We start from the raw sequence: 15,944 nt of genomic DNA, 5'->3' as shown, positions 1-15,944 counted from the left end.
CTGCACAGTGTCACCATGGTCCTCTTAGTTCCACGAGGCTCTGCAGTGTCACAATGGCCCCAGAGTGTCCCAATCATCACAGAATGACAGAATCAAATAGGCTGGAAAAGACCTTTGGGATCATCAAGTCCAACCAATGCCCTAAAACTGCCTTGTCACCCAGACCATGCCACTAAGTGCCACTGGAGAGGGACAGTGACTGTGCTACCTCCCCCCTGGCCTGCCCATTCCAATGCCCACTCACCCTTTCTGTGAAGAACTTCCTCCTGTTGTCCAGCCTAAACCTCCCCTGGTGCAGCTCAAGGCTGTGTCTTCTTGTCCTGCCCTCCAGCAGATCCACACTCACACCAGCTTGGTGTCATCTGCACATTTGGTGATGGTGGGCTCGATCCCCTCACCCAGATCATCAGTGAAGATGTTAAACAGGACTGGGCCCAACACAGATCCCTGGGGGACAGCACCAGGGACTGGACACCAGTTGGATGCAGCACCATCTCCACCACTCTCTGGGCCCAGCCTCCAGCCAGCTCTTCAATCTCCCAGCGAGGAGGGAACCTGCCCAAGCCGTGGGCTGCAGCTTTTCCAGGGAATGCTGTCAGAGACAATGCCAAAGGCTTTGCTGAAGTCCAGATGGACACATCCACAGCCTTTCCACATCCACACGTGGGTCACCTGGTTATAAAAGGAGAACAGGTTGCTCAGGCAGGACCTGCCCCTCTTAAAACCACGCTGGCTGGCTCTGATCCCTGGGCCATCCTGTGGGTGCCCTGTGATGGCACTCAGGGTGATCTGTTCCAGAACCTTGCCGGGCACCGAGGTCAGGCTGACAGGCCTGGAGTTCCCCAGATCCTCCTCCCAGCCCTTCTTGGGGATGGGCTCACACTGGCATCTCCAGTGCTCTGGGACCTCCCTGATGGGCCAGGACTGATGGTAAATGATGGAGAGCAGCTTGAGGAGCTCATCCACCAGCTCCCTCATGCCCCTAGGATGGATCCCATCTGATCCCATACACCTGTGAGTATCTGAGTGGCCCAGCAGATCACCAGCTGCTTCCTCCTGGATTACAGGGGGGCTGTTCTGCTCCCTGTGCCCATCTACCAGCTCAGGAGAACTCCTGTCCTGAGGACAACATGTCCTAAGACTGAAAATTGAGACAAACAAGATGTTAAGTTGCTCGGCCTTTTCCTTATCTTTAGTTCCTATATTCTCCACTGCATCAAATAAAGAGTAGAACTTCTCCTTCCCCTCCCTATTGCTATAAATTTTTTAATAAATACAATTTTATTCTTTTTACAGAAGCTGCCATGTTAAGTTCTAATTGAGCTTTCACCTCTCAACTTCTCATTCTGCATGACCTAACAACATCCTCAAACACTTGCTAAGTTGCCTGACCTTCTGTCCAAAGTTAATACACCCTCTTTTTTCCCTTAAGTACCCACAAAAGCTCCATGGGCAGCCAGGCCAGTCATTTTCCGCACCGGCTCATCTTTGGCCACACTGGGACAGGCTGCTCCTTCCCCCTTAAGATTACTTTCTGGAAATGTGTCCATCTTCCCTGGACCCCTTTGTTTTTAAGGGCTGTTTCCCTTGAAAAATCAGTACCTGATTTGGTACTCCCCAGATCAGCATCCTAAATAGGCCAAAGTCTGCCCTTCCTAATTCCAGTGTGGAAGTTTTGTTGCTGCCCCTCCTTCTTTCACAGAACATTGAAAACTTGATTATTTCATGGTCACTGTGCCCCAGGCAGCCAATGACCCCCACATCTGCTATGAGATAAACTGCCTCTGTGACATCCCACAGCTGGCTGTGACATCACAGAGGGGCTGTGTGACATCCCAGGAGGGCTGTGTGAGGCCACTGGGTTGGTCACTCCACCCCAGCTCCCCCTCACAGTTTCTCCCAACAAGTCCAGTGCTGTTCATGCCCAGCGGTGTCCCTGTCCCCTGGTATTCCCCCGGTCCACCTGGAGCCACAGCCCCCACCAAAGGATGTTCCACAGGATCCACCCCAGAGCCTGACATGGGGAAAAGGGGCCAGGGCTGTGTGGCCAGGACATCAAGGACGTGGATTATCCAGGTCCCTGTGGCCTGGGTTGGGTTCCCCAGGGCAGGAAAGATGTCTGGCAGCTGGAGCAGGGTTAGGGAAGGGCCTCCAAGGTGGGGCTGGAGCCCTTGGGCTGTGAACAGAGGCTGAGGGAGCTGGGCTTGTCCAGCCCCGAGCAGGGAAGGCTGAGGGGCTCCTCATCCCAGCCTGGCAGTGCCAGCAAGGAGGGGATGGAGAACACAGAGCCAGGCTCTTCACCGGGGGGCCTGGTGGGAGACAGAAGCCAATGGGTGGAAGGGGCAAGAGGGGAGATCAGCCAGGCCAGGAGGAGATGAAATGAGTCAGGCTGGTTTCAGCATTTCCTCAACACCAAAAGCAGCCTGACCTCCCTTCTCCATCCACCACTGACAGCTTTGCAAATCAGGAATTGTTTGAGCTGTTTTGCCCCCACTCCAGGATGAGCATCCTGATACAAGAAATTAATTGTGTTTATATCTATCACAGAACCATGTTTGTATAAAATCAATTCTAGTGTGGAAATCACTTGTGGATGGTGGACTCATCAGACACTGCTGGGACATTGCACATAGCTCAGGGAAGAGTGTGATTGTTATTAAATTGTGTCCTGTTCAACCATGGTCTGTTGGCCATGAAGAGAAACTTTCTGTGCCTCTGAGTCTCACCAGTTCCGGACCCCCAAAGGACACAAACCTGATGAGTTGTGGTTCCCACTCCAGTGGTGGCACTTGGACCTCCCTCCATCCCCAGAGCAGAGCTCCCTTGTCCCAGAAAGTCCCTGGCAATGCAGGGATGAAGGAAACAGGACAGGCTGTGGGGATCAGGGTCAGGGCACGGCCAGGGATTTGGGGTGGTTGTGAGCCCAGTGCAGGACCCGGCCCTTGGCCTTGATGAACCTCATCCAATTGTCCTGGGCCCATGGCTCCAGCCTGTCCAGATCCCTCTGCAGAGCTTCCTGCCCTCCAGCACAGCCACACTCCCACCCAGCTTGGGCTCACCTGGGAACTGCCTGAGGGTGTCCTTGATGGCCTCGTCCAGATCAGCAATAAAGAGATTTCACTGACCCGGCCCCAATCCTGAGCCCTGGGGACACCCCTGGGTGTGACTCCATTCCTCAGCTGCTCTGAGTGCCAGGGGGTGGATGAGGGAAATGGTGGGGAGGGGTTGGGGATAAAGTGTTATTGATTGTCAGCCATGAAGGGTCTTCATTTTCATATCTATTCAGACTGCATTAGGAGGTGCTGGGGGTCAATATCAATTGGACATTGCTGATATCAATGTATAAAAAGAAAAAAAAATTCTCTCAGCACTGTTTCCAATATAGCATATTCGCTTTGAATACACTACTGAAATCTGTCTAATTAACCAGAGAAGAATTGAGGACTTGAATTATTCCCAAGGGCTTTTCTTGTCTTGGGTGTTTTGAACAAAATCTCATTTTTTGAAAATCTCATGTTTATGAGATTTTTTAATGGAATTCCTGAACGGAAGAGCTCAAGAAAGAAGAGGCCTGTGGAGTAGTAAAATTCATCAGCAACCTGGATGTGGCTGAGGATCCATCCCCATCAGAGCAGCAATGACCAGCAATGGGCACAGCTTTGTGGCTGCCCCAGCTCTGGGATGGGCCCTGGGCCTGGAGCAGGAGCAGCTCTGGAGGGCCCCAAGGCCGGGCTCTTGTGCTGGCCTGGGCAGATGGGATGGCAGCAGGGGCTGCAGAGCTCTCAGCACTTCAGCCCGAGGGGAGCAGGGCAGCCAGGGAGCCTCCTTTGGCCTTGGCCAAGCCCCTTCCCCCATGGCTGGGGCTGAGTCCTGGCTGAGCTGCAGCTGCTGCTGTGCCCTGGCCAGGGGCTGAGGCCGTGGGGCCAGTGGCCAGAGCAGCCTGGGCTGAGCAGAGCTGTGGGGCCAGAGCCGGCTGGGCTGTGCTGGGGAGAGGCCCTTGGTGCTGCACAGAGCTCAGGGCAGCTGGCAGAGCTTGCAGGGAGCTGGGCTGGGCTCAGAGAGCCTGGCACAGAAACCATCAGTGTCCATCCCAGCCTGGCTGAGCGTGCAGGGCAGGACTCAGCCCAGGCCTTGTGGGGCAGGGCCAGCGCCTGTGCAAGGCATGGAAAACAGGCAAGTGCCCGAGAGAGGAGGCTGCTCTGTGCCCTTGGGGGCATGGACACAGCAGGAACACTCAGGAGCCCAAAGAGCCTCCATGGCTGTGCTGGAGACCAAGGCTGGAGCAGGGAAATGCAGGGCTGCTGCGCCATGGGGAGAGCATTGAATTCCAGCACACACCTCAGCTCTCTGATGGTCCCGGCACCATGCTGGGCCCTGTTTCAGGCTGGAGCAGAGCAGATGTTGATGGCACAGGAGCCCTGCGGGGCTGGCAGGGACCTGCAGCTTGCAAGGTGCTCTGCTCCCCCTCAGCTCCTCTCTGAGAGATCCAATCCCAGCTCGGCACCTCAGGGCACAAGTGGCACTGCCTGGTCATGGGCACACAGCTGATGTCTGCCTGGAAACGGGGCAAAAGTTTTAATATCTTTTATTTTAATAATATACAGGCACATTTTTATTATCTAGGTCACTTGAGTATTTTTAAGAAATAGCAAAGTTTTCCCTCCAGGAACAGGAATTTCCTGGAAGTGTACTGATGGGAGAAGAAGAAATACTGATCTTCCTGTCTACTTGAGTCACCAATATTCTGTTTATTATATCATCTCCCTCTTCCTTCAGGTGTTTCCCACTCTCCTGTTTAAATGGCCTTGTTTAAGGAAATCTCTTCACTCAACCAGCTGGATCTATGTACTTCCTATTGCCTCAAGTTTTTCTCCTCCAGATGCTTTCTGGTCATTCAAGTGCCTCTCACCTGACTGGTTTCATGCTTTGAGCTTCAGGGAGTGGTCCAATCTTTCCGAAGTTCAAAAAAATATCATATTAGTCAACATCCTTATTAGTGTTCATATCTATCATAGAATTACCTTTTCTTGTGTCTTTGTCTAAAACTGTTCCTGTACAGAAATCCCTTGGGAATGGGGGACATGTCAGATCCTGCTGGGACATCACAGAGAGCTGAGGGAAGAGCTGTGATGGTTATTAAACTGTTCAAATGTTCAGCTTGTGTTTCTTGGCAAGAAACCTTTCTGTGCCTCTGAGTGTCACCATCCCTGAGCCCAAAGGACACAAACCTGATGAGTTGTGGTTCCCACTGCAGGGGCACTTGGACCTTGGCTCTGCACAGGAGAGCTCTTCATCCACTTTCCCTCTTTTCCTCCCTCTGGGCATGGAGGGAGCTCCTGACTTCAGCCTGTGACTCGTGTGTGCAAAGAGCAAATCTGGGCAGAATCGGGGCAGGGAGGGTTTGGGGGACCTTGGGATCTGTGCTGGGCACAGAAGGTGTTTTCCATTGCTCTGGGACTGTCTGCTGTGCAAAGTGGAGTTAATATCCAGCAGAGGAATGACTTTTGCATTTGATGGAGCTGTGCCTTCCCTTGGGTTTGTTGGCTGACAAGAAATGAACATCCCTCTGTGTCTCAGGCAGCTCTTCCTCCAAGGAAAGCAGGGGGGAGTTGGAGCCAAGGAGCTGAAACCTGCAGGTGCAGCCTGGGCTGGAGGGAGCTCAGATTTGCACAAGGCTGCTCTGAGTGCCAGGGCTTGGATGGGGGAGATGGTGGGGTGGGGGTAGGGACAGAGTCTGATTGATTGTCAGCCATGAAGGGTCTTGATTTTCATATCTGTTCCAACTGCATGAGTACTTGGATTCAGTGTCAATTGGAGAGTGCACTTATCAATGTAATAACAGGGAAAAAAAAAACTAAACAGGACCAAAAAATATTTTCTCACTGTCTTTTAAGATGTTTTGTATTCACTTTGAAGAGGCTTCTGTAATTGGGCTAATTAATCACAAATTATTTGAACACTTACATTATTCCCAGAGGTTTGGCTTGTTAATCTGTTCTGAATGTTAATGAGCTCTGGGACACTGAATTCCTGAACTGAAGAGCTGAAGGCTGAAGAAGCCTCTGGAGCAGTAAAATTCAGCAGCAGCCTCCTGACATCCTGAGGATGTCAGCAGCCCCCACTGAGGCCATCCCTGCCCAGAGACCGTGGGGGAATGGGCAGACAAGGAGAGCGTCCCTGGGGCTGGGGCAGCAGAACTCAGAGGCACCAGCGGCTCCAGCTGGGAAATGGAGTGTGGAATGTGGCTGTGAAAGCCCTGCCTGGGCTGTGCCAAGCAGGACACACAAGCCCTGACCCCCATCCCCCAAACAACTCTCTCAAGGAGACATTTAAGAGGAATTGCAATTGTTTGTGTCCTCTGAGTTGGATGCACTGGAGAAATACCAACAAGAGATTCTCATGAGCTCCAAACAACAAAACAGCCTTTACTGGGAACTTTAGAAGATCAGAGAAACTTTGGCAAAAGGTCTTATACAACATTTAATCAACAAAAACACTTCTCAGAGCATTAACTTGGCCCATTCAACTTCACAAGCTCTAATCCTGTTCAATTTTAAGTTAATCAAAATTCGGAAGAAGACACAGAAATAGAGAAAAATAAGATTTAGAGAAGCACACACAGAGCTACCAATTCCTGGATTCCAGTGGTTCTCAAAAAAATAGAAATTCCAAGGGGAGGTGGGGTCAAATGTGTGCTTGCCTTGTGCTCAGCCATAAATACCCCTTGGTGTTCCGGGGCCCTTCCCCCAGGTGGGACTTGGGGTCATTTGGTCACTCAGGAGCTGGGCTGGGGGCTCCAGAGTTGGCTGTGGAGCATTGCCTGTGCTGTGCCAGGGACTGGCAGACACTGCTGGGCTGGGATAGAGGCTCTGGGGGGATTGGGGTTCCAGGGCAGGGCAGGGCTGGGGTTCCAGGGCAGGGCTAGGCTGGACCTGCCCCTTCCTCCCCACACATGAAATGTTTCCAGACAACAATCTCCTCCAGTCTGTCACAACAGGCAGTGTTGGAGGTGAAATCCCAATTGTAGCCATGGGTACCTGCAGGAGAAGGACAGTTCTTTTCCATAGGAAGGAAAGCCCTAGTTCCCAGTTCATTTCTGGTTTGATTGCCTGGATTCTGTTTGGTTTTGTTGTTGCTTTGTTTCCTTGGTGTGCCTGCAGTGTCCAGTCAGGAGCAGAGTGATGCTTGCCAAGAACTCTGTGGTGCTGTCGCTTAATATTAAATCTGGTTTTTGCTGATCTCTTCCTGGGGATTTTTTCAGTGCTCTCAAGCCCTCGTTGGTAACAGGGTGAAGGAGCCCTGGCCCAGGCTGTGGCACTGGGGGACACGGGGATGCTGCCGGGGGGTCCCTGTCCCCCTGTCCCACCCCCCACAGCCCCAGCCCCCATCCCCGTGTCAGGCTCTGGGGTCGATCTCGTGGAACATCCTCTGGGGGAGGCTGCGGCGCCGGGGGCGGGGGGACCCGGGGGTACAGGGGACCCCGCTGTGCACAAGCAGCGTTGGACTTCTCTGGGGGAACTGGGAGGGGGAGCTGGGATGGAGCGACCTCCCCAGTGACCTCACACAGCCCCTGTGATGTCACACATGCCTGTGATGTCACACAGCCCCTGTGATGTCACACAGCCAACTCTGTAATGTCACACAACCCACTCTGAGATGTAATAGGCCACCTGCGATTTCATACTGGTGCTCTGTGATGTCACAGCCTACTCTCTATTGCCTGAGATGTCACAGACATCCGGTGATGTCACAGCCAGCTCTATGATGTCACAGCCACCTTTGTGATTTTATGCAGTCATGCTGTGATGTCACAGCCTGCTCTGTGATGTCACAGTCAGCTCTGTGATGGTACAACCCAATCTGTATTGTCTCAGCCTTCTCTGTGACATCACACAGGTGCTCTGTGATGTCACAGAGCCCTTTTCTATGATGGCAGAGTCTTCTCTGTGGCCTCACAGCCCATTCTGTGATGTGACACTGCCAGCCTGTAATGTCACAGCCGACTTTGTGACATCACAACCTCCTCTGTGATGTCACAGCCTGCTCTGTGATGTCACATAATAAACCAGTGATGTCACAGCCAACTATATGATGTCACAGCCTGCTCTGTGATGTCACATAATCACAGAATTGATGGGTTGGAAGACACCTTTAAGATCATCAAGTCCAGCCCATGCCCTAACACCACCTCAGCTAAACCATGGCACTGAGTGCCCCATCCAGTCTTTTTTTAAACACATCCCAGGATGGCGACTCCACCACCTCCATGGACAGACAATTCCAGTACTTTATCACCCTTTCCATCAAAAACTTTATTCCTAATATCCAACAGAATTTCCCTTGGTGCAGCTTAAATCTGTGTCCTCTTGTTCTGTCAGTTGTTGTGAGGAGAAAGAGACTGACCCCCACCTGACTGCAACCACCATTCAGGGAGTGTAGAGAGTGATAAGGTCACCTCTGAGTCTTCTCCAGGATAAACAACCCCAGCTCCCTCAGTCATTCCTCACAGGACTTGTGTTCCAGACCCCTCACCAGCCTTGTCCTTCTCTGGACATGCTCCAGCCCCTCCATGTCCTTCCTAAATTGGGGGGCCCAGAACAGGACACAGCACTCAAGGAACGCTGCCAGTACAGGGGAAGAATGCCAAGTACCCGAGTGCCAAGTACAGGGGAAGAATGACCTCCCTGCTCCTGCTGGCCACACCATTCCTGGTCCAGGCCAAGAGCCATTGGCCTTCTTGGCCACCAGGGCACACTGCTGGCTCATGTCCAGCCTGCTGTCGACCAGTGCCCCCAGGTCCCTTTCTGCCTGGGCACTGTCCAGCCACACCATCCCCAGCCTAGAGCATTGCAGGTGGTTATTGTGGCCAAAATGCAGGACTTGGCACATAGATTTATTAAATTTAAACTTATTGAACTCTGACATCTATCCAGCTGTTCCAGGTGTCCCTGCAGAGCCCTCCTGCCTCCCAACAGATGGACACACACTCCCAGCTTAGTGCCATCTGCAGATTCACTAATGAAGGACTCAATCCCCTCATCCATGACATCAATAAAAATATTGAACAGAGCTGGCCCAGCACAGAGCCCTGAGGGACAGCACTGGTGACTGTTCCCAGCTGGATGCAGCACCGCTCACCACCACTCTCTGGGCCGGCCATCCAGCCAGTTCTGAACCCAGCACAGAGTGCTCCTGTCCCAGCCGTGGGCTGCAGCTTTTCCAGGAGTGTGCTGTGGGAGACAGTGTCAAAGGCCTGGATGGAGTCCAAATGGACACATCCACAGCCTGTCCTGCATCCACCAGGAGGGTCACCTGGTCATAGAAGGAGACCCGGTTGGTCAAACACGACCTAGCCCTCCTAAACCCCTGCTGGCTGGGTCTGACACCCTGGCCATCCTGGAAGTGCTGTGTGATGGCACTCAGTGTGAACTGTTCCATGACCTTACCGGGTACTGAGGTCAGGCTGACTGGCCTGGAATTACCAGGATCCTCCTTCCCACCCTTGCTGTGAATGGGCATCACATTGGGCAGCTTCCAGTCATCTGGAACCTCACCAGTGAGCCAGGGCTGCTGGTAAATGGTGGAGAGCGACTTCACAAGCTCATCTGACAGCTCACTGTCACCCTGGGGTGGATCCCTTCTCGTCCCAAAGATTTATGAACATCCAAGCAGCTCAGCAGTTCGCTGATGGCCTCCTCTTGGATAACAGTGGTCCACTCTGCTCCCTGACACCATCTGCCAGCCCAGGAGGACAGTTGTCCTGAAGGCAAATCATTTTCTCACTAAAAACTGAGGCAAAAAATGGCGTTAAGCACCTCTGCCTTCTCCTGATCTGCAGTTATTAAATTCCCTTCCACATCTAATAAAGAAGGTTGGTCTTACCCTTCCTTTAACCATTGATGTATTTATAAAAATATTTTTATTATCCTTTACAGAAGCTGCCATTTTAAGTTCAAACTGAGCTTTGGCCTCCTTAATTTCTTCCCTTCATGCCCTAGCAAGCCCCTTAAATACTTCCTGAGAGACCTGACCCACCTTCCAAAGATGATACATCCTCTTTTTATTCCTAAGTTCCTTCAAAACCACCTTGCCCATCCACACTGGATGTTTGCCTAGTTGACTCGTCTTTGGGCACACAGGGACAGTCTGTTCCTGTGCCCTCGAGATCTCTGTTTTGAAGCATGCCCACCTTTCCTGAACTCCTTTGTTTTCAAGGGCTGCTTCCCAAGGAACTCTCTGAATAATTCTCCTAAGTAGGCCAATGTCTGCCCTCCAGAAGTCCAATGTAAGAGTTTTATTGGTGTTCTTCCTCATTTCACCAAATATTGAGAACTCTATAATTTCATGATCACTGTGCCCCAAGTGACCTCCAACCACCACATCTCCCACCAGCCCATCTCTATTTACAAACAACAGATCCAACATAGTCCCTCCCCTGGTGGGCTCAACCACCAGCTGCAACTAAAAATTGTCCTCCACAAACTCTAAAAATTTCCTGGACGGCCTTTATTGAGCCCACCTCAGCTGGGCTGCTGACTTCAACCCTAGCTCAGGCTTACCACCCATGAGCCTGCTTCCAGACAACCCAGCTGCATTCCCTCCCCCTTCAGACCTAGTTTAAAGCCCTCTCAACAAGTTCTGACAGTTCATGAGCTAAAATTCTTCTGCCCTTCACAGAAAGATGGAGCCCGTCTGGTCCAAGCAGGCCAGGTGCTGTAAAAGTTGCCCCATGATTGAAGAATACCAAATTTTGTCGATGACACCATCCCTTGAGCCACTCGTTGATAATGTGAGCTCTCCTATTGCCTTCAGTATTTTTCTCAGACTCCAAAGGGACTGAGGAAAAGACTGTCTGTGCCCCTGTCCTATTAACCACCTGACCCAATGCCCTCAAGTCCCTTTTAATTGCCCTGACACTCCTCTTCTCAATCTCATCACTGCCAGCCTGGGGTATCAGCAGTAGGTAATAATCAGAGGGCTGAATCAGCCCAGGCAGTGTGTCAGTGATATCCCGTACCCGGGCCCCAGGGAGGCAGCAGACCTCTCTGTGGGGTGGGTCTGGTTGACATATGGGGCCCTCTGTTCCCCTCAGGAGAGAGTCACCCACCCCGATTACCCTTCTTTCCTTTTTGATGTTAGAGGTGCTGATCTGTCTCACAGATGAATCATGATTGGGAGGTTCACTGGGCAGATAATTTTCTTCTAAACCATCTGGCTGACTCTCCAGATCCAGGGCATCATACCTAATCTGAAGTGGCACCTGGCTTGGGAGAGGGGGTTAGGAGGGATTTTTATTATTACCTCCTCGAGTAGGTACCCACTCCCACTCCCCTTCATTAGCCAGGTGTCCTTCTATAGCCTGACAGTGGGAGGCGTGGGAGACAGCAGGAACCAAGGAGAGCATTGCTGCCCTGCCAGACCTCATGGAACCAAGGATCCATTGTGACACTGCAGGGCCCTGGGGCACCACGGTGCCATTGTGACACTGCAGGGCCCAAGGATCCAAGGGACTTTGTGACACCAAGGGGTCCCATGGAACCAAAGAGACATTGAGACACTGGGAGCCCTCATGGAATCATGGAGACCATTGGGACACTCTGGGACCTCATGGAACCATGGTGACACCAAGTTGTCTGGGGGTGTTGATCTGCTGGAAGGCAAGAGGGCTCTGCAGAGGGACCTGGACAGGCTGGATCCAGGAACCAAATCCAACAAGGTGAGGTTTAACAAGTCCAAGTGCCAGGTCCTGCACTTTGGCCACAACAACCCCTGCATCGCTACAGGCTGGGGACAGAGTGGCTGGACAGCAGCCGGGCAGAAAGGGACCTGCAGGGACTGATGGACAGCAGGCTGGACATGAGCCAGCAGTGTGCCCAGGTGGCCAAGAAGGCCAATGGCTCCTGGCCTGGATCAGGAATGGTGTGGCCAGCAGGAGCAGGGCAGTGATTCTTCCCCTGTGCTCAGCACTGGTTGGGCAGCGCCTCAAGTGCTGTGTCCAGTTCTGGGCCCCCCAATTTAGGAAGGACATGGAGGGGCTGGAGCGTGTCCAGAGAAGGGCAACAAGGCTGGTGAGGGGTCTGGAGCACAAGTCCTGTGAGTAGCAGCTGAGGGAGCTGGGGTTGTTTATCCTGGAGAAGGGGAGGCTCAGGGAGACAAGGTGGTGTCTGGGCACAGGTTGGACTTGATGATCTCCAAGGTCTTTTCCAACCTTGCTGCCCAGCAAGGTTTCCCCTCCTCACTGCCACAGCCAGACACAGCAGCCCAGTTGTGCCCCCCTGGCCTGGGGTGCCTCTGGCAAAGGACCAGCACGAGGCACTGCAGGAGACTGCAGATAATTCCTGCAGCACTTGTGGGATGATCCTGCTCCCCAAGGGCCATTCCCATGGTGCCAAGTCAGGAACTGGAATGGGGGAGTGGGGCCAGAGAGGAAAGGGCAAACAGGGATGGGCTGTGTGCAGGGGAGGGAACAGGGATGGGCAATGGGAAGAAATTTCAACTAGGAAAGAGAAAACAAAGCAAAGGTGAAGGCAAGGAAATGCTCAGGGCAGTTTGGGGGTGGCTGCCAGGCAGCCCTGGCTCTGAGCAACAGCGTCTGCTGTGGGACAGGAAACTCCCAGCTGATGGGAACAAAGTTTGTGGCTGACTGCGGAGGCCAGGACAAAGCTGAGTGATTTCCCTGGCGTCCCCCAGCCCTTCCTGGCCCCAGGGGCTGCTGGCATTTGTGCTCCCTCAGGTTCATGTCCCCACAGCAGCAGCATGGGGGTGCTCCCGCCTGCTGTGTGCAATGCAAACAGGGGCTCCTGAGCCAGTGCTGCCATGGCTGTGCCTGCAAGGATGCAGCACCTGTGTGAGCTGGGGGAGAGGCCAGGGCTGCAGAGGGGGGATGTTGTTGGCAGCTCCATGAGGACGCTCTGGGATGCTGCCCTGGGCTGTCCAGCGCACTGGGGATGGATCAGCCCCTGCTCTGCTGCTCCTTCCCGTCTCCCCCAGGGCCCTTGCACAGCACCAGCCATGCTGTTTGCCCCCAGCCTGTCCATGGCCAGCCTGGGGCTGCTCACGGGGGTTTTCTGTGCTGAGCATTGGCCTGGCCGTGTCCTTGAGAGAGCCTGGGCAAGGAGCCTGGAGCCCCCAGGCCCTGGCCTGAAGCGTCAGCGCTGCCCCAGCAGTGCCCATGGGCTGTCCCTGCTGCAGCCCCGGCACTGCCACCCCCAGGACTGTGCCCGGCCCCGAGAGCACTCAGGCCCTGCAGCAACACCAGGGCCACCAGGGCAGCGGGGCAGGGCCACGGGAGCAGCACTGGCAACACCAAGTGCTGCTGCTGCTGGGCACAGCTGCTGTGCCAGCACTGATCTGCCCCAGCTCTGCACACAGACATTGCTGCTGCAGCTCCAGGGAAGGCAACAAAAGGGCATCTCTGCAGAAAACTTTGCTGGCTGATCCTTTAGTTCCTTTAAAGGCACCAAGCGCACAGCCCCTCATTGACACAGCCACAGGTAAGGTGGAGAGAAATAAAATGAGAAACGGCACAAATAATGTCATTTCCTTGTGGACAAATTAAGAAAGGAAAACAAAGAAGAAGAATTTTCAAAATGAAACCAATAAAAAGTATCAAGGATGACTTTTATTTCAAGTGACTTGCAGAAATTGACCAGCAGTTTAATGTTTCTGCAATTGCCTAGTGATCAGTCTCCTCACTGCAGCCTTGAGCTCCTGGTTCCTCAGGCTGTAGATGAGGGGGTTCAGGGCTGGAGGCACCACCGAGTACAGAACTGACAGGGCCAGATCCAGGGATGGGGAGGACATGGAGGGGGGCTTCAGGTGAGCAAATGCTGCAGTGCTGACAAACAGAGAGACCACGGCCAGGTGAGGGAGGCAGGTGGAAAAGGCTTTGTGCCGTCCCTGCTCAGAGGGGATCCTCAGCACGGCCCTGAAGATCTGCACATAGGAGAAAACCATGAACACAAAACAGCCGAAAAACAAACAGGCACTAACAGCAATGAGCACAAGTTCCCTGAGGTTTGACTGTGAGCAGGAGAGCTTGAGGATCTGTGGGATTTCACAGAAGAACTGGCCCAGGGCATTGCCATGGCACAGGGGCAGGGAAAATGTATTGGCCGTGTGCAGCAGTGAATAGAGAAAGGCACTGGCCCAGGCAGCTGCTGCCATGTGGGCACAAGCTCTGCTGCCCAGGAGGGTCCCATAGTGCAGGGGTTTGCAGATGGACACGTAGCGGTCGTAGCACATGATGGTCAGGAGGAAATACTCTGCTGAGATGAAAAAGACAAAAAAAAAGAGCTGAGCAGCACATCCTGGGTAGGAGATGGTGGTGGTGTCCCAGAGGGAATTGTGCATGGCTTTGGGGACAGTGGTGCAGATGGAGCCCAGGTCGCTGAGGGCCAGGTTGAGCAGGAAGAAGAACATGGGCGTGTGCAGGTGGTGGCCGCAGGCTACGGCGCTGATGATGAGGCCGTTGCCCAGGAGGGCAGCCAGGGAGATGCCCAGGAAGAGGCAGAAGTGCAGGAGCTGCAGCTGCCGCGTGTCTGCCAGTGCCAGCAGGAGGAAGTGGCTGATGGAGCTGCTGTTGGACATTGGCTGTGGCTGCACATGGGGACCTGTTCAGGCAGAAAGGACAGTGACAAGTCAGGAGAGGCTGCTTGGAGGCAAACCTGGGCCATTCCCTGAACAATGTCCCGCTGGGACTCACCCACACTTCTTCCTGCTCTGGGAAAACTTTTGGCTACAATCAGAGCACAATAACACTCCCGGGTCACCCTGGGATAATCCAGACCCTGCCCAGAGCAGAGGGATCCCTGAATGTCTCACCCTCTCCAAAGGTCTCTGGGCAAGCCCTCAGCACCCCCTTGTGCCAAGGACACTCACGGCTCCCTTGGCCAGCCCAGCAGCATTTCCTCAGCTGTGGCATCTCTGCACTTCCCCGTGGGACATTCAGGGAACTCCCAGAGGCTCTGGCACAGCTCTGCACCCAGGAGGGCAGCTCAGAGCTGGGAAGGGCACAGCAAGGAGATCCCCGGGTGTGCCCATGATGGGATCTCAGGGAGGGGCTCAGCCCATTCCCCTTTCCCATGGACTGCTTTGCCCACAGCGCCACAGGTCCCAGGGAAGCTTGGACACCCCATTCCCATGGACAGCCCTGCCTGGCAGGAATGCCAAGGGCAGTGCCTGACTCAGCTGCTGCAAATGCCAGAGCCTCCCTGAGAGCACCAGATAAGAGTGACAATTTCAGGGGAGTGCAGAAACAGGAGAAGATGTTGTGGTGCTGTGCCTGAGAGGGCAGGGCAGAGACAGCCGGGCACTCAGGACAGTGTTCCCGTGCCCGGCTGTGCCCGGCACCTCCCACACACCAACAGTGCCCTCCTGCCCCAGCACTGCTCTGTTCAGCCCCCTCTGCTTCCCTGCGCATCTCCCTGGGCCTGGACATTCCCTCCTGAGAGGTGCCTTGTCCCTGCCAGCGCTCACAGAGCCCATCCCACCCTGGGTGCCCTCGGCCCGGCCCTACAGAAACCTGCCTGTGTGCAGGGCCCTGGCTGGGGCAGGGTCTGTGTGCAGCTGGGCGAGGGCAGCTCAGGAGAGCCCTGCTGGGCCCTGCAAAGGTGATGCTTCTGCTGTCCAGGGCTGAGGAGTGGCTGAAGGCCCTTTGGGAGGCTGCCAGCAGAGAGACTGACCACCCAAAGTCACAGTTCTGGAGTCTCTGTAAATGTTCACTCATTCCTTTGATGATCCTGTGTGTCCCTTTCAACTCAGTTTGTTCTGTGATTCTGGGATCACAATTCCTGTTCTGCTTCTCTCATCCCTCTGTTGTCTACAATCAAAAGAGAAAAAAAATCCTTTGCAACAGTGTTAGAACAGTAAAGACCAGACCTTTATTGGAAGCTTTCAGGTGTCCCAGTGAGGATGGGGCAAACCCAGCCCCTGATTTCAACAAT

At 53.7% G+C, this 15,944-nt stretch overlaps 1 protein-coding gene across 1 annotated transcript; it reads right to left on the bottom strand.

Moving 5' to 3' along the window:
- Nucleotides 1–342: 342 nt before the first annotated feature.
- Nucleotides 343–14,208, bottom strand: LOC137467036 (olfactory receptor 14J1-like; the record flags this gene model as incomplete). The annotated part of the gene is made up of 2 exons (XM_068178598.1): nt 343–447; nt 13,696–14,208. Coding segments are annotated over 2 exons (618 nt in total), but the record flags the coding sequence as incomplete, so codon positions are not given.
- Nucleotides 14,209–15,944: the final 1,736 nt, after the last annotated feature.

The sequence above is a fragment of the Anomalospiza imberbis genome, unplaced genomic scaffold, assembly GCF_031753505.1.
Source record: "Anomalospiza imberbis isolate Cuckoo-Finch-1a 21T00152 unplaced genomic scaffold, ASM3175350v1 scaffold_507, whole genome shotgun sequence".
Taxonomy (NCBI): Eukaryota; Metazoa; Chordata; class Aves; order Passeriformes; family Viduidae; genus Anomalospiza; species Anomalospiza imberbis.
Note: the sequence above shows the minus strand (reverse complement) of the source record. Positions and strands in the feature narration are given on the sequence as shown.